Source organism: Chrysochloris asiatica, unplaced genomic scaffold (genome assembly GCF_000296735.1).
Source record: "Chrysochloris asiatica unplaced genomic scaffold, ChrAsi1.0 scaffold00027, whole genome shotgun sequence".
Classification (NCBI taxonomy): domain Eukaryota; kingdom Metazoa; phylum Chordata; class Mammalia; order Afrosoricida; family Chrysochloridae; genus Chrysochloris; species Chrysochloris asiatica.
Window position 1 is genome coordinate 21057833 of NW_006408545.1, and position 19102 is coordinate 21076934.

Sequence of the window (19102 nt, forward strand, 5' to 3'; positions counted from 1 at the left end):
ATACAGGAAGAAAACAAAAGGTCATTAAGTCAAGAAAGAAGGAATAGACTAAAATGGATCTTTTGAGACCAAAAGTGACTCTCAAGCTTTCTCTCCAGCTAGTGATGCTAAAGCAAATGGAAGAAATAAAGAGGTAAAAGAAATGAACAGAAATTTCAAAGGGCAGATCGAAAAGACAAAGTCAAGTATTATAATGAAATGTGCAAAGGCCTGAAGTTAGGAAACCAAAAGGGAAGAGCACACTCAGCATCTACCAAATATGAAAGAACTGAAGGAAAAAAATTCAAGCGTTGACTTGCAATACTGAATGATTCTATGGGCACAATATTGAATAATTCAGAGAGCATCAAATGATGGAAGAAATACACAGAGTCACTATACCAAAAAAAAAGGTCAATGTTCAAGCATTTCAAGAGATAGCATATGATCAAGAGCCATTGGTACTGAAGGAAGAACCCCAAGGTACACTGAAGGCATTGGCAAAAAAACAAGGCTCCAGGAATTGATGGAACACAAATTGAAACCTCCCAACAAACTGAGGCAATACTGGAAGCAGTCACTCATCTACATCAAGAAATTTGGAGGACAGCTACCTGGCCAACTGAATGGAAGAGATGCATATTTGTGGCCATTCCAAAGAAGTGACACAATAGAATGTGGAAATCATTGGACAATACCATTAATATCACATGCAAGTATCATTTTGCTAAAGATAATTCAAATATGGCTGCAACAGTACTTTGACAAAGAACTGCCAGAAGCTCAAGCCAGATTCAGATGTGAACGTGGAACAAGTGATATCATTGCTGACATCAAATGGATCTTGGCTGAAAGCAGATAATACCAGAAAGATGCTTACCTGTACTTTATTGACTAGGCAAAGGCTTTCAGTTGTATGGATTATGACAAGCTATAGACAACTTTGTGGAGAATAAGTGTTCTGCAACACTTAATTGTGCTAATGAGGAACCTGTACACAGACCAAGAGGCAGTTGTTTGAACAGAACAAGAGAACACTGAATGGTTTAAAATTAGGAAAGGTGTGTACCAAGGTTGTATTCTTTCCCCATACTTATTCAATCTTATGCTGAGCAAAGTATCTGAGAAACTGGAATATATGAAGAAGAATGTGGCATCAGAATTGGAGGAAGACTCATTAACAACCTGCAATATGCAGATGATCTAGCCTTGCTTGCTTACTAATGAAGCTCAAAGACCACAGCCTTCAGTATGGATTGTACTTCACTGTAAAGAAAACAAAAATCCTCACTACTGGACCAATAAATAGCATCATGATAAATGTAGAAAAGATTGTCAAAGAGTTCATTTTGGTTGGATCCACTATCAATACTCATGGAAGCAGCAGTCAAGAAAGCTAGCAACATGTCGCATTAGGCAAATTTGTTGCACAAGACCTCTTTAAAGTGTTTAAGAGCAAAGATGTCAGTTTGAGGACTGAGGTGCATGTGACATATATTTTTTTAATTTACGGAAGTACTAAGAATGTCCATGAAGTAGAACTAGTAAAGTCCAGACTTGTTAGGATGGTGACAATATTTGAGATCCCTGCAGATGAGCCCAGCCTATCAGCTCACCCTTTCAGGTATTCTACACAATGACCAACTTAAATTACTAACTGGGTTCCTGGTATATGCCTTTACTTTCTCCTCTCTATATCATTACCCATTTTATGTACCTCTACTTGGAAGTCTCCCTTCCCTTACATCCCAGCTCCAACTATTAAAATCTAACCCATGGAAGTTAGAAGGCTTGGAAGCACGGTGGCTCCACAGGATAAGCACCAGACTTCAAACCACAAAGTCGGTGGTCTGAGATGAGGCTTTCTACTCCTGAAAAGATACAGCCTCAGAAACCCTACACAGAGTTGCTATTAGTTGGAACTGACTCAATGGCACTTAACAACAACAATCCTGTTTGAAGTTCATTCAACTTCTTGAATGGCTATCGTCTCCTCTTTGATGATGTTAAGGAAGTTTTCTTCTAATAACTCTTGGACACGTAACAACAACAAGACCTAGGTCAACAGTATCCTCCTTTGTTAAATCTGATTACTCCAATGGAAATAATCTCTTTTTTATACTCCAGAACTCAGCTTGGGCTTGGTAGGACCACAGCTCAATGATAACCATCACAAGATATTTCATAAGAAAGACCGGGGTGATCTGCTCTCCAAAAATCAGTCACTGAAAACCTTATGAAGCACAGTCCTACTCTGACACACAGACTCACCATGAGTTGGAATTGCTGAAAGGCTTGTTATTTTGTTTTCATTTTTTCCAGAGGCTAGGAGATCTGGTGGTTAAGCATTTGGCTGCTACGTGAAAAAAAAATGGCACTTCAAACCCACCCACTGGCTACATTGGAGAAGGACCTGGCAATGTACTTCAGTAAAGATTGGTGGTGGTAGTTATCTGCCGTGGAGTTGGAACCCACTCACAGCGACCCTGTACAGGGTTTCCGAGGCTGTAAATTTTTACGGGAGCAGAAAGCCTCATCTTTCTCCCACAGAACAGCTGGTAGTTTCAAACTGCTGACCTTAAGGTTTGCAGCCCGATTTGTAACCACTACGTTACCAGAGCGGTCAAGATTACAGCCTACACAATCCTATGGGACAGTTCTCCTCTGCCACACAGAGTCACTAAGAGTAGATGGACTGAATATCACTCAACAACAACCACCACCATAGGGTCCTTACCCACTGAGGCAGTGCAACTGTGTAATAGATGGGACCACCATGAGTCAGAATTGACTCCAAGACAATGAGTTTCAACTCCTTAGTGATAGTATGAAAATAATATGAAATAAAATAAAGTCTACCCGGGGCAATAAGAAATGCCAAACAATTGATGTTGTTGAATTATGGTGTTGGCCAAGAATATAAAATATACCACGGACTACCAGAAGAATGAACAAATCTGTGTCAGGAGAAGCACAGTCTGATGTCCCTTAGCAGCAAGGACGGCAAGACTTCGGACATGTTATTGAGAGGACCAGTCCTAGGAGAGGGACACTATGCTTGCTACAGTAAAGGGTCAGTGAAAAAACAGGAAGACCCTCAACATGATGGGCAGACACAGTGGTTGTAACAATAGCAATAATTGTGAGGATGTGCAGGATCAGGCAGTAACTCCATGAGTTGGAACCAATGCTACAACACCTAACAACAAGAACAATGGCTGGAGCCAAAAACCTGACTTTAGAAGACCCAAGAGCCCACATTCTCAATGACTAAAATACTATAGATGCCTTATTCCTCCTACTGTCATGTAAACTCCTTCAGAAAAGGGCCTGTGTCTTTTTCTATTTTATGTCGCCACTGGCATTGTTAGTATAATGTCTTGTATAAAGAAGATGCTCAAAAATGTTTGGCAAATTGGACATTACACAAATACAGAGCAGTTCTACTGGCTAAGGAATATTTCCTATTTTTTAATCTACCACCAGGTCAGCAGTTCAGTCTCACTAGCTGCTCCTTGGAAACTCTATACAGGGTCACTATTGAGTCATAACCGAGTCGACAGCATTTAACAACAACAATCCACCTCCGCAAGGAAATAAAATGGAAAAATCAGCCCACAAAATTGCCTAAACATCTCTCCTCCCCACCATCTCTGTTCACAAGTCCACAAAACTAAAATAGTTCTCATCTTCTCCCTACACTCCCATTGTAAGTGACCAGAAATTCTTCCCTGATACTATTTTTATTTAGCCTGCCAGTTGTGGGCTTCCTCTCTCTGCAAAGCTCCAGCCCTAGCAGCCTAAGGAGAAGCCAAGGGATCCAGACCTTGTCTAGGGGTGACTCGGGAATCTGGAATTTACAAAGACAGGCTGATTCTCCCACCCACCCCCACTCCCTTAACTTGCTTTTTCTCATGTCCCTTTCAAACTTTCTGAACCTGGTTTTGTTCTACAGCAAACAATGCAAGTTACTTGCTGACTTAAAAAAAAGCAAAACAAAAAACTATATTTCTACCCTTTTCTTGAATGTGGTGATGTTCCTCTTAACTGGTCCTAAATACACATGGGAAATGGGGGCATTTATCTTCAGCACCTTCCCCAAAGCCTCTCTAGCTTCCTCTTCTTCTAGCTATAGGTTTTCTCCCTACAAGAACCATTTATACCAAATTCCTGCAAGGTCGTATTCCTAGAACTGAGAAAGAAAGTGCTGGCTGATGAGAAAACATGAGCTCATAGGATTAAGGTCCTCTTTTTACTCTGGCTTTAAACTTAACCCAACTCCCACCAGATGAATATTTTAATAGAGAAAGATGATAAGGCCTTCTGGTGCCAAAAGACTGAAGTCATAATGGTAGAAGAACCAGTAGTGGAGTTGGAATTTGAGGCAATGCCTAGCACACACACGCTTGGATTCAAACGGTCTGTCTTCTGGGCTCTCCTAAGCCGTGTGGCTATAGTGTTACATGATGCAAATATTCTACATCTTATTTGTTTTGATCGAAACTTAGACATGCCAACAAAACATCTGTGCATGTCTGTATAAGCACATGAATGCACATGCATGTTCCTGTGTATGAAGTGGGGGATGGGTCCATGTTGGATGGTGATATAGCAAATATAACTCATCTTACCCAATGTCATTCATTTTGACAGCCATGTATTTTCAAAATTAATAAAAAGCATAAGGAAACTGCTGCACAACCACCAGCTAAAGAATCTTGGCCACCAAGCTAAATATCTAGTCATCTGTGTTGTACAAATCACAGTTTGGAATTTAAATGGAAAAAATCAATACCCACCAGGAAATCTATAGTGGCAGAGCAGATTTTATATCAGCCAATGCTTTCTTTGTCAGTGCCTTATGATTACATGATTACATATGCTTCTGTTTTCCAGGCATCGATTTTACTTTGTTTTTGTTTAGTTACTTAAGATTCCTTCCTCTTCCAAGAAACAGACATGGGGCTTGGGAAAAGGAGGAAGACAGGGAAGGCAGAGCCATCAGACTTTCAATACAAAGCCAGAGGCAAAGCTCATCTACTTGGTCAAGGTACTTTCTTTCCATCAGTATCTGTGGCTTAGAGGATTAGTGTCCAATCATGTACTCCTAGGAGTCCTGGCATGGCATTGTAGGATACGTTCTGGACTGCTAACCTCAAGGTCAGTAGTTCAAACCCACCAGCTGCTCCTTTGATATCCTATAGATACAATGTCGTTATGCGTTGAAACCGACTCCATGGCACTTTTAACAACAACAAATGTACTCCTGATCTTTTGGGAGCTCATACAATAGCCTGCACCCTCCAATGTTTTCTCCTAAGAGGCACTCAGCATTCCTCACAGAGCTACCCCACTTTGTTAACACAGGGTTGAGTAAACCACGCAAGAAGATGACAGGACCTTCCTTTAAGCTGAGAAAGCACTTTGGAGTGGAGTTTGCAATCTTCCCCAACAGATTCTCTGAAAATGTGCTTGAAGCTGCACTAAGAAAACTCCAAGGACTTCCTATTCCGCTCAAGAATGAACAAGTCTCTTTCATATAGAAACAACTTCTCCGGGTTTCATAAGCATCCATACATCAAGACTTCTCAGGCAGCTGAAACCAATTTAATTTCTCCTTGGAGAAATAAGCTTACTTGTTTGGTTTTTTTCCCCCTCTTTAGTCTCTTTTTTCTTTTATCACAGGCAAGTGTGCAGACCAAAAGAAAGCATTTCTAACAGTGACCAGAAGGACAAAGATTGTACCAATCTCTCAAAACTACTGCCAACACAACATTGTGTTTAAGCCCAGCAATGACTAAAACAGACAGTTTTCTCTGAAGATAACTGGAAAAGATGTTAACATATATATTTTAGTTCCTCCCATAGAAACTGACTATAGCCAGTTGACAGCTATATAGACTGACCACAGCAAATTCATTTTTCCAATAAATGGGGTGGGGGGGGGAACCAAATATGACACATTACTTTGAACAATTTCTCTAAAAAGAAGGAAGCTATTCCTCAAAGCATTCTGACACCAAAGTATAGCATAAATGGCCCCTAGGCTCTTCTGTTAACTAATCATTGTTTTTGTACTAAAACCTGACATTTGAAACGAATGACAAGAGTTTCCCCAAAATAGCTAATGATAGCAAGTATGGACATTTAAAAACTCTAAGATAAACTATAAGGTGAGTTAAAACTTCAGAAAAAAATGCATTTGTAAGCAGCAACTCTGCCTGCAGATTGGTTGATCAAGGTTCTACACACAGAATGAGCAATGCTACTGTAACTGTGTAGGATTGTGGGGAGGGAAGAAATTTCTAGCTTTTGGCACAGCAACTGCTGTTAAAATCGGTCAGAACTATATTTGTTTTCTCATCTCTCCTGCTCTTTGGACACTTTGTCTTTAATGAACAGTTGGTTTCAACCTGCTAACATGTGGGGCTTCCTAATGCAGAGATCTGGGCTGTGTTGTAAGTTATTGAGCCAAAAAATTCAAAACTCAACAGCAATTAGAGTACCTCAAAATGTAACAACTAAGCATTCTCATTCTCTTTCAATGTTTCTATTCAGTTGGAGCAAATGTTTTGCTTTAGTGCAATCGAAAAAGAAAAGAACATTTAGAGACATCATAGCTAGATCCCTCGTAAAGCTTCATTTTCAAAAGAGTGTTTGAATCTCTAAATAAATGACAATTCATTCTCTGTTTACTTTAGGTAAACAGAAAATGCATTGTGGAGCACTCATTTTCAAAGGCTAATCAAGAACATTAGGTCCCAACAGATTCATTTAATAGAAATATAATAGGCATTCCTGCTTGCTTTTCATCTTGTCTGGCTGTAAATGCTAAAATGAACAGCAAATTAACCCTGCCTTGGAACAGCGTTTCTTGTCACAGCTGATATCCTCTCTCTCACGACTTGTAAACATTCCCCAATCCTGTCACTGCTTTGACTCCTACATGGGAGAGACAGAAAGTGCCTGGCTGAGTTTGGCATGCGAATGGAGGAATACTTGAATTCTAAAGCGAGTACTGTGCGTCAACTCTGCTTTCCTTTCAGAACAAAATAGTACAATGTTGTCTCCTTTAATAGAGTAAGTACCATTAGCAAGTAGGAAGAGGGATAAAGGTGGGGTTTTGTTGCTTTGCTTGTTTTTCCAAACTACATAGTATACCAACTGTCTTTCTCTACATTTTACACTTCACTAGCCATTCTCCAAATGGCTGCTTATAAACTACTATACCAAATACGCTAATAAAGACAGGGCCATTCAAGCTCTATAATCAGATATAAAAGATTGAAAACCATTTGAGATCTTATAATTAATATTCAGTGATATCAGAATTAGCATTTAGAACTCTATACATAAAACTATAATATTTCATAAATTATGTAATAATGAACAAATCCTTTCAAAAACTGTTTTCACTGTGCTAAAGTAACATTCTAGACTTGTTGTAAGTATGTTATTCTTACAAGTAGTTCGCAGTTATTCTTGAAGGCAAGCCTTGGAGTTTCCTTAGCATAGTGCTGCTGGGGAAAATTTTCAGCATGTCCATCTTCATCTCTAGCCTGAAGGGAAATATAATGGCCTATTTAGGGACTTACAAATAATGGAAGAAAAAAAAGCTAAAAGCATAACAGCTCAGATCATTAAACAAACGGGAATCCAGAAATAACAACATTTTTAAGAAGCTTGTTTAAATACGCAGTACGCCTTTTAAATATCAAAACGTTGGGATTTATTTTTCCTTTACGTAGTTTAGTTTGCACATGCAAATTCATCGTGGTGTAATATTTAAAACAATCTGAGACAAACCAAAATCAAATAATTTTGTTGGAAATTACCACCACTGTGTGCGACTCTCATTGCACATTTAGGATTACATGACATACATACGTGTTTAAACTTTTTGGCATGCTTAAGCAATCCTAGATAATGCACTCTTAAAAAATTCTAAAGCAAGGCCATATGAAAAGCAATTTGCATCGTTATATTTTGCATTGTAATACTATCAGAGATAAACTGATTCCCCTCCGCTTTTAAATAAAGATCTGAGAGGAGCAATGAGCTAATAAGAACAATGATTCTTCAATCAAATGCAGTTAAAAAAAAAAAGTATATAGATTTAATTAAGAAGCTGCATTAAAAGTTACTGGTGATTTTGATCTACACTGTTAATTAAGAAAGCTGAAGTTTAAATGGAGACATTAACAGAACCCATTAGCAATACCGCATGTGTACAGTCTTCTCTTTCTAGTCTCCATCCGTTTCTGGTTTGGAGTTGGAGAGAAGGGAAAGGTAGGTGAAAGGAGGCGTGTCCGCAGCACACTCATTAGACCGTTCTTTTGGGTGACACTTGCACTCCGCTAGGCTCTCATCTCATCTCAGCCCTAACTGCTCTCTCTCCTGGCCTCCTGAAATTCACAGCTGAGCTGTCTCCTTCGCATATGGCTTGCATATAATTATGCATATTCCATTTTGCACTGCATTAAAATGATGAGCTCCTGGCTCCCTGCCAGCTGATTTAAAAAAGCCCCAGTGAACTAGGAAAAAGGGGAGAAACACAGGGAGAGCAACACCGGAAGCAGCAGGTAGTTCTGTCTGCTGTCTCTTTAGATGAAATGTATGTCTAGCACAAAGGGAACAGCTGAGGACTACCTGTTGTGATGTATGAATTAAAGGGGAGAAAACAATGAGCATACGTCAGTGGTTCAGCAATGACAGTGCTGATGTATGGTTTCTCCCTTAATAGAGTGAAATCCACCTGCTGACAAATGTCACTCAGAACTCCCTGGTACTATGAATTGTCATTTAAGAAAGCTATCTATATTTTGTACATTTCAGAATGTATAGCTTGTTTTTAACAAAGGGTCTGTTACTTATTGCCAGAGAGAACTGGATAGAATTTGAAAATGGAATGTCATGATCCAATATCTGGATTGCAAAAAGTTTATGGGGGAAGATGCTAGTTTTATTTTGGTTTCATTTTTCAGATTTATGAGTATCTCCAGGACTTGGTGCCTTTTCAAAACTTTACTAATATGTTAAGCACATATAGGTAAGAAAGCATTTGCTAATTTTACATTTGGTGCCTTTTTATTGCAACTTTTCCTTCTACCTAATAAATCAGAGTAAGATACAAATGAAGTTATAGGTTTGGACTACATGGGTACAGAGAAAAGGTGTAAGCATTGCTATTGTCCAGTGAAATCAGTGATGCTGCTTCTCACTGATTCAGTTCTACTCTACAACGATATCATGGTTTAAGTTAATATACTGTGGAGTCCTGGACAGAAAGGTTGGTTTGAACCACTAGAGTAGGTAGCTCAAACTCAACAGCACTTCACAACAACAACCCTAAATGGGACCCGTTTTAAACTCTAACTGGAGTGTATAAATCAAAGAGCACCCTAAAAAATGTAGCAAGATGCTATTAGACAGCAATAGTGTTTAATTCTTCCTGAGTTTTAAGCCACTCTCAGAGGTACAAGTCCCTAAGGGGAGAGAGCAATATATTTTCTTTTTCTTACTCTGCCAAGTCTAGTGCCTTATTTTCAGTTGATACTTAATAAACATTTCAGTGTTGAAAATATATAGATATAACTGGATCCTACTATAAACATCTCTGTATAAAATGCCACCTCAAAATATGCTAAACTCGGGGGTAGGTTTATTATATTTGTGATACACTATGATACATATGCTTGGAAACACTTTGCATATAGTTTACAAGGGCTACTATTTACATATGTATGTCTATATTCAATATATATGTATCTTGTATATAAATATTCATAAGGTAGAATATGTTTATTATACATGTACTATGTATACACATTCATACACACCAGATGCCTGGGGATATTTTCAACATTAGTTACAAAAATACATTCATTCTGCTTACATATAAGGTGCTCACAATCATTTTTTATGTTTTTAAAGGACAAAAAAAAAAAAAATCCCACTAAGATTTGAATGTATTTTGTCAAAGGAGCTATAATAGACTTTCATATGTTGTAGTTGTTGTTGTTAAGTGTCATCGAGTTAGTTCCGAGTCAGAGCGATACTGTATAGAGTTTCCAAGGCTTTAAATCTTTGAGGAGCAGAAAATTTCATCTTTCTCCAGTAGAGTGGCTGGTAGGCTAGAACCACCGACCTTATGGTTCACAGTCTAGTGTTTATCCTATAGAGCCACCCCACTCCCTTAGATTTCATATAAACCCTCATAATTTAGGAGAGTAAATAAAACAGCGGTGGAAGAGGAAGAAGTGGGGATTGGGAGTTTGGGAAGTCAAGAAAGCCAGAAACTGGTTGCTTTATTGAGTTCTATTTTTGTCTTGCATCAAACTCTTGTGGTCCTGGGAATTGCTTGCCTTCTGACAACCAACCTGACTCCAGAGTCCAAGAAGTTCCATCCTCCAGCCATTGCTGTGTTTCCACAATATGCCACAGAAACAGAAAGCAAACAGCATGCAAAAAAACCCAATACCCTCACCCTCATGTTCACATGTGTGCATTCACACATACACACTCACACACACCTCTCACCAATGTAATCCCTTTTTCATTCTGAAATGTTTTAACATGAAATTTTAAATTACAATTATGGGCCAAAGTGAAATTAAGTGCATTCATCTACGGCAGTAGTTCTCTACTCTGGCTGTATATTCAAATCATCTGGGATGATTTGCTGGCAACTGACTCCTCCCCATCCCCTTTCAAAGATTCTGATTTAATTAGACCAGGTAGGGCCTGGATATGGATATCTTTGCAAAAGCTCTCATGTGACCGTAGTGTACAAGAAAGGCTAAGAACCATTGATATAAGGGTAGTTCCTATAGGTATCAATGCTAGACTATGCTCCTGGCATCATTGTCAGAATGTCCTTAAACCCCAGGCCACTGCAATGCTAGAAAGATACAGGCTGTGGTCCCTTGAGATGTGCCTTACTCTAAAGATTCAAGAGATTGGATGACTAGCTGTATGTGGGCAAACATTCTTTTAATTTTTTTATTTGCTGGAGTTTCTGTATAACAAACAATCTTGGAAGAAAACTGTGCCATTTCCTCAATAAGACCCTCCTTGACCACTGCAAAGTCAAATCAAATATCTCTACTATGGAGTTCCTTCTCTTTATACAGAATTGACACAGTCACAATTTTACAATCATTGGTGTGATTTTTGTCTCTCCCACTAACTAGACTGCTAGCTGCCTACAGGTAGGAATGGTGTCTGGTTTGCTCACCATTATATCTTCCGCCCTAGCACTGTGTCTGATGTACAACAGGTGCCCAATAAATATCCATTGAAAAATGAATGGATGATGTGCTTGGAACTTTACCAGGTGCTTATTGAGGACATGTGCTATCCTCTCTGTAAGTTACTGGAACTCTCTACATGCCAACATCATGCCCGTCACTGTGTATGTATAAGCCTCCCAACATTCATTCTATGGGATCCTTTGTCTCTCTGGAAGACTTTTCTTCATAGTGTGGGTCAATGACATGAGGGTTACTATTCTGAAGCAGCTGAGAGAAGTCCTAGTTTACCCTGTGGGCTGGTTAACCAGCTCCTTCCATAGCTGTAGAGAAGGCAATAGGATCAATGGTCCTTGCAGCTTTTAACACCTTGTCAAAGTGGCTGCAGAGAAGAAAGCTTTCAGAGAGAAACTGGAGGTCCTCTTGTCCCTTCTTGCCTGAGCCCCAGCCCAGTCCTACAAATCCTAAGGCAGGAGAGCATGGTGGTCATAAGACAATTCCAGAGCCCAGCATCAGGGTTCCAGTCTAGGCTGTACCCTGGGCTTGGGCCAGTTGTTTCCTCTTTCTGTCATTCAGTGTAAAACAGAGATAACCAAAGTAGGACCTACCTTGTAAGGTGATGGCAAGGATTCAATAAATTAGCATAACAAAGCTCATCAGCCCCTGTAAGTAAGAGGCTTCGTAAAAATGTGCTTTGTCATCATTCCACAGCAACTTTGGAGAATATTAGACAAAACCCATAGGAACTTCCTTACCCTACAAGTACAAGCATTTTAGAACATTTGATAACCTCTTCTATGGTGAAGTCGGTGTTTTATTTCAGCCTGTTTAAGGTGCCAGGCATGACATATCAAGGGACATGGGCACAGGAGAAGCATGTAAACCATGAAACTATTAACAATCACTGGCTCAAGGTAATAACATAAAGCAGATCATCCTGTACAGACATGCTTTACAGATTGTCTTAGCAAGGACTCCCTTGGTACCCACTGGGGCCAGAAGACCTGTGTTAATGTCTGACTCTGTTTTGGAGTGACAGAAGAGACAAGTTCTGATGGAAGAATGAGTGTTGAAACACTTCATGATGAACTAGCTCTCTCTTTGTGACTTATTGTCAACAGCTTTATCTGACTAATGTGCTAGATATATATGCCAACTATGGGAAAGAGCAAATGGGAGACAGTTTTCTGCATTCTGCAAATGTGATTGTCAAACTAAAGGAGCATTTTTGAGCTATTCTTCTAAGAAACCGTCACTTCTTGCTCTAAAATAGAAATAAAAATGAAAATCCTTTAATTGCACTATTTCAATTACACAAATTCTTCAATTTCTCAATTTTGCTGACAGCCACGTACCCATTTCTCATATTGTGCCTAGCATTTGAGTAAATACAGTATTAGGTTATGAGAGTCTTGGAATGATTACTCCTCTACTTCAAAAAAGGTCTGGCTTCAATAAATTTCCTCTTCACCTCTCTTTTCCAGTTAATCATCACTAATTCACTTCTTTTACTTTGATTCTTACAGACAGTCAGTCCACTTTAGTTCTCTTTCAAATAGCTCACTCTTTTCTTTGAGCCAAAGCCTTGATGTCATTTGAGCAAAAATCAACATTCTCTCTCCTCTAGAATAAGCTTTAGAAAAGTGGAACATTTTAGAAACAGTTCCACCTGCCTACCTCAGAGAAGTGACTCAAAGTTTGTGGCTCAGTGACCAAGAATGAAAAGGTTAATACTGTTGTCATTTAAGTGAAAAGATCATTAGAATTTGGCACTAATAACTCCCTGTGATGAATGGGAATTTGCACCTCTGTGTCATTGTGATTTCAGAATTACTTTTAAAAACAAGAGAAGATTCTGCCTGGGACCAGAGCTGGGAAGAGGGCTGCAGAGCTGCTCTTCATGTTTCCCAGTGCTGCCACAGCTGTAGCACATGTCAGCTCACACACGTGGTGTCATTACCAGACTTGAGAACATCAAAAATAGTGCATCTTGAAGTTGTGGCAGTAAGCTTAGAGATGGATAGTTGTAGATGGAAAAAAAAAAAGGGAAACACTCATTTTGTATTTTCTAATTTTTTGAACCAGAGTAATGGAATGTCTGTTTAAAATTCAAGATAAAAGCTTGTGGACGCCTCTAGAAATTTTTGTAATTTCGTTTTTCTGATATTTTATTTCCGGTCTATCCTTGTCTCAAATGCATATACACAATCACGTGAGGAGCTAAGACAGGAATAAATGGCAGCTCAGACACTGCCTTTCAGTGTGTTGGGAACACCTTTGTGAACTGAATTTAAGGGTCTGTCCAGTTTCTTTGCCCCTCAGAGAATAAACTCATAGAAGCTTGCTTCAGCCAGTCCCAGCCCTAGGCTGGAATAACTTAGGGAGACCTAGGAAGTAGCTCCCTGCTGGCCTTGGAGTTACTGCCCAGCCCCTCAGTAACCTCATTCCTTGTGGCTGAATCCCCTGTTCCATTCAACTGTGTCTCCCTCCTGTGCCCAATTTTCTTAGAAACTAGATTTGGACACTCCTCCTTCACTTCTTATGCAAATTCTTATGCATCCCTTAAGCCTCAGTCTGTACTGTTGGAGACCGTAGCTCCTTTGGGAAGCCATCGTGAACTCCTCCTCTGGGTCCTGAACTGGGCTCTGTGCCCTACTCTCTGTCCCTGTATTTCCAGTCCATCGATTGCATTGTATTGTGGGAATTGGTGTTCTTTTCATGCCTGAGACCCAGCAGGGTTCTACCCTCCCTGTCCAGCCCATGAACGTCTGCTTCTCCCACTTGATTAGCTATTTCAGATCTTGTATTCCATTTCAACTTTAGTCAATAGCCCTTTTGTTCAATATATTTCTCTCCTACTCTCCCCACTAAGGAGCACTGGTAGTGTAGTGGTTACAAATCAGGCTGCGAACCGCAAGGTCAGCAGTTTGAAACTACTAGCTGCTCCAGGGGAGAAAGAGGAGGCTTTCTGCTCCCGTAAAGATTTATAGCCTCGGAAACCCTGTTCAGGGTCGCTATGGGTCGGAACCAACTCGACGGCACTTAACAACAACTCTCCCCACTGGACTGATCTTCTGGTCTTGACCTAACAAATTCTCATCCCAGAGGTCCAGCCTGCACTCTTGTTCCTTATTCCTTGATATCTCACCTTCTCCTAGTGGCCCAGGTCAATCTGGGACTTCTGGGTGTAATTTTTCTTGGTTAGGACTCATCTCTTACCTCCCCTATCAGACGGGAAACTCCTTGAGGGCAGAGGCTATTTATTATGCATGAAGCCCTGCAACACTCAGCACAGAGCTTTATTTAATAAAGAATCCAGTAAATGTATGTTGAATGGACTCATTAACCTTTTGCTCTTTCTTAAGACAGTCCCTGCAGTGCCCTTCTTTCGGAACTGGCCACTTGTACAAATGTTGTTGCTGTTGTTGTTAAGTGCCATGTGAAGTCAGTTCCAACTCATAGAGGCCCTGTTTAGGATTTCCAAGGAGCAGCTGGTAGGTATGAATGGCTGCCCTTGTGGTTAGCAGTCCAGTGCTGGTCCTATAGCACCACACCAGGAGTCCCCTTAAGTATCAATTGCTTCTATTCAAGTATTCAAGTCAATGAACAGATCGCAGACAGCTACACAGCTCACTGGCCAGATTGGGTGTTCAGACAACTCAGGTGAAGAGCTTTCGCCTGGACAGAGGACTCCCAACTGCATCAGTTTCCCTGCTCTGAAGATCCTCCATGAACCAGGAAACATCCATCTCTGGACCCAGGCATTGCCTCAGTTGATGCTACTGCTAATCTTTGCATCAGGAGCCCTTGCCCTTCCTTTCATCTGTCAAGATTGACTCAAAGATTAACTATGGGGATGCCTGCAATTGTGCCATTGTGCTTTGTTCTTTTAACAAAATGTGTGTAAATTCCCATTTAATGAGTAGGAAGAGGAAGAAGCAATTTCCCCAGAGAAGTTCTTGCTAATTCTCCATCCTGGCCAAATGGAAGGCCCTTTCTCAATACCGCTTCATGCTCCTCTGATGGTTCACACACTTCTGATGAATGAGATGTACTGCTTTGCCTCTGCTCATATTCCCCCACTCCAGGCAAACCTTTATATCTATCATAAATTTTTAATATCCAATTTGGAGTCTTCAAAGAGTAACAGTAACAAATATGCAATATGAAGATAATGTGAATCGAATCATGTTTATGGTCTCTACAGGCATCTCCTTAAATGATGTCAGACCAGAGCCACTGGGGCTGCGTGGAAGTGAGGCTACCGGGCTGATCTGCCTGATGAATGGTGCCCTTACTCAGGGGCCTAATGGATTGCGTGACAGTTACGGCAACAGATTCCACATCAGGCTGAAATACAGCTGCCACGTGAACTAAAATATATTAAGCTCAGTGCCAGCACATTGCAGCTGTGTCTGAAGTAATCAGAGTGGTTACTAAGTGGTTCTGAATATCCCTCATTTTGCTTTCTGTTTTTTAAATCGATTTTTCTTTATTAGACAGATGACTCTTCTGGATTCATCTTGTACTGGTTTTGGTCACATCACATGGGTGTCTTTCGGAAAACTGTTATTTCAAAGGGTTCACAGGTATGACCCAGCAGCTGGGTCATGGGTCCTCTTTTGTCCCACTGTCTGCAACAACCACACCACCATCACACTCCAGGCAGTTTCTGATTATTCTGAGACCCTTAATCCACAATGGGTTTTCCAGGCTCCTGGCTGCTCCCACCCAACCCCCACCTCTTTCCATCACCCATTGCCTGTCTTTTGGCTTTTTCACTATTCTTTTAAATCTATTACCCAGGGACCTTGAGAGAGAACAAAAGGCAGAGAAACACAAATCATTTCATTTTGCCATTGGTTTTTATTGTTGTTGTTATTAATTGCAGTCGAGTTGGTTCCAACTCATAGTGTCCCTGTATAGTGTTTCTGAGGAGCAGATAGTTAGTGCCCATGAAATGCTTAAATAATTGGCCAAATGTAGGTATTTCAGATAATCCTTTTAATCTTGTTCTCTGAACTCACTAGGCAGAAGAGTTGGACCTTTTACAAGCAGACCTCATGATGTGCCTAAGAAATTAGAGAAAAGGCGAAATAGAGGAAAGGGACTCCAGGGCACCATCTGTGAGGTTGAAAAGGGTCCAGATGCCACGGAGGAGATTCACTACCTACTTGAAACTTCCACAGAAATAACCAGGGCCACCCAGTCTGAGTCATACAGTGGTGACCAAACAGCTGAAATTGCAACAGACCTGAATTTGTACAACGTGGGCGTATGGAACGATAACCAGAACAGGAGAAATTACAGATCGAAGTCCTGAAATGGAAGCCTCAGAACAGGTGTAGTGAGCATGTTCAGAAGCCTCATGAGGAAGACAGGATTACTGCCAGCACTGTGGAGAACAACACTCATTCCGAGATGCAAGGTCAGTCACTAGTTTTCAGGAAGACACTGTTGTTTCTTACATTGTTGGTCACGTGTTAGTTGCTATGCAATGTGCTTGCTGCCCTTGTTTTCTAACAGGAAGATTAAGTTTCTAGCAGGGCATCAACCCATAATTTTTCCTGTTCCCGTCAGTGTTTTTGTACACTCACATTTTACAAATTCATATCTGTTCTGCTTTCACTCCGTCTGCCATGAATGAGCCAGGAAGAGCTAGTTTGTATCTCTGGAAATAACCCAGCTTCAAATGAGATTAGGAAACACACTGCTAACCAGATTAAGATACTGCTCTGGATACTGTCAGGGATTAATAGTAACATGGAAGCAGCAGTCAAGAAATCAAACTATGTATTGCATTAGGCAAATCTGCTGCACCTCTTTAAAGTGTTCTAGAGCAAAGATGTCAGTTTGAGGACTAAAGTGCATCTGACCCTAGCCATGGTATTTTCAGTAGTCTCATATGCATATGATAGTTGGACAATGAATACCAAAGACCATAGAGAAATTGATGCATTTGAGTGATGGTGTTGGAGGAGAATATTGAAAGTGCCATGGGCTGCCAAAAGAACAAACCAATCTGTGTTGGAAGAAGTACAGCCAGAATGCTTCTCGAAAGCCAGGATAGCCAGACTTCATCTCTCATACTTCAGCCATATTATCAGGAGGGACAGTCCCTGGAGAAGGATATCATGTTTGGTAAGGTGGAGGGTCAGAAGAAAAGAGGAAGGCCCCAAGAGGATGGATTGGCACAGTGGCAGCAGCAATGGGCTCAAATGTAGCAACAATTGTGAGATTGGCAAAGGACTGGGCAGTGTTTCGTTCTGTTGTGCATAGGGTTGCTATGAACTGGTATCAACTCGTTGCTACCTAACAACAACATGTTGTTGTTATGCACCAGACACTGGACTGGTGCATATCCAAAGGACTTTACATGCATCACCCATTTAACATACATATACACAAAAAAAATTTTTTTATGAGATTCATGCTTTCACTATTCTCATTTAACACAAGAAAACTAAGGTACAGAGTGGTCGTGTAATTCATGAAAAGTCACACAGCTAATAAGTGATGGTATCGAATTCAAACCAACATTCTGTCTCCAGAGTCTCCACTCTGCACTCTAATGATTTACTACACTGTGGAATAACTTGACAATACTGATGCCATCCAATTAAAATATAAACATTATAATTAACTAAGGAAGTTTTCCATAATTATTTGGTTTTAACAGTCCATGATTGACTATACCAAGGAAATTGGGAAGAGAAAGTGTTTAATGACAAATATAACAGAAGAAGTGGAGGGGAGTCTGCAAAGAGCTGAGGAAAAGAAAGACAAGAGTTAAGTATGTGGCAGTAGGTCTTTGGCACTGCCTGATGGAGCTGGTGTTTCAAAATGTATACAATGAATTCTCAAAACGAACCAGCCTTTTGACTTTGGTTCTTGTTAAGTGACTTTCAGATCTTTGACAATGACATCTAGACCCCTCGATACCAGTAAGGACAAGTCCTATAAAGTAGCTCAACTATTCAGATACTTAAGCAATTTCCCTTGTGAATTTCTAAAAGCATCAGTAATGTTATATATATATATATATATATATATATACATTTTTTTTACTCCTTCAGTATATACATATAGATTATATATTCTGCTGCTGTTATGTACTGTCAAGTTGGTTCCAACTCAGAGAAACTCTGTATAGGGTTTCGAGGCTGTGGATATTTACAGGAGCAGAAAGCCTTATCTTCCTCCCACAGGCAGCCAGTGGATGTGAACAGCTGACCTGGCACCTAACAAGGGCTCCTTGTACAGATAATAGATGAGTTTGTGTGTTTTATCTCATTTTGTTCTTGCATTCTGGTACACAGACGCACAGTGTGAGTCTGCTTGACATGAATTAGTTCATCAAAGCAGTGGACACCCTTGGATGAACTGGTGAAACTGAGTCCCAAGATTTTCCTTAATAAAAAATAAGCCTGCGCTGTGGCAATTCTTCAACAGGGTGGAGAGTGGGAGAGTCAAAGGCTGCATCTCTCCAGTCTCTGCTCAATACCACAACACTGTCTGTTATCAGTGATAACTGAGACAGAGCGACAGCAAAGCCTTACTGGTCAGGTTGGAGGTTAATTAGGTCAAGTGGTGGGAGCAGAACAATGTAGGCTCAGACCATGGCCCTGGGCTACTTAGCTTCTCTATCACAGTCACAAAATTTGCTCTCCATTGCAACCTACCATAACATTCATGCACAGATCTTTGCCAAGAGGGCAGACACTGGAAACCCCATGAGAAGATGTTGATGAACCACTGCACATCCCTCACTACTGGAAGAAATGATGGTCATAGGTAGCTATGCATCACAAACCGAAGCCAATAGTATCATTGAGTCTGTTTCTAATTCTGAGGTCCAGGACTATCAAATCTGA

General features: G+C 40.3%; 1 protein-coding gene across 1 annotated transcript in view; it reads right to left on the minus strand.

Moving 5' to 3' along the window:
- The window catches only part of SOBP (sine oculis binding protein homolog (Drosophila)), a 212486-nt gene that overhangs the window by 76857 nt on the left and 116527 nt on the right, over positions 1 to 19102 (minus strand). The window contains exon 5 of the mRNA XM_006839994.1: positions 7443 to 7538. Coding sequence (XP_006840057.1) covers positions 7443 to 7538 — 96 coding nt within the window. The remainder of the gene's footprint in view (positions 1 to 7442; positions 7539 to 19102) is intronic.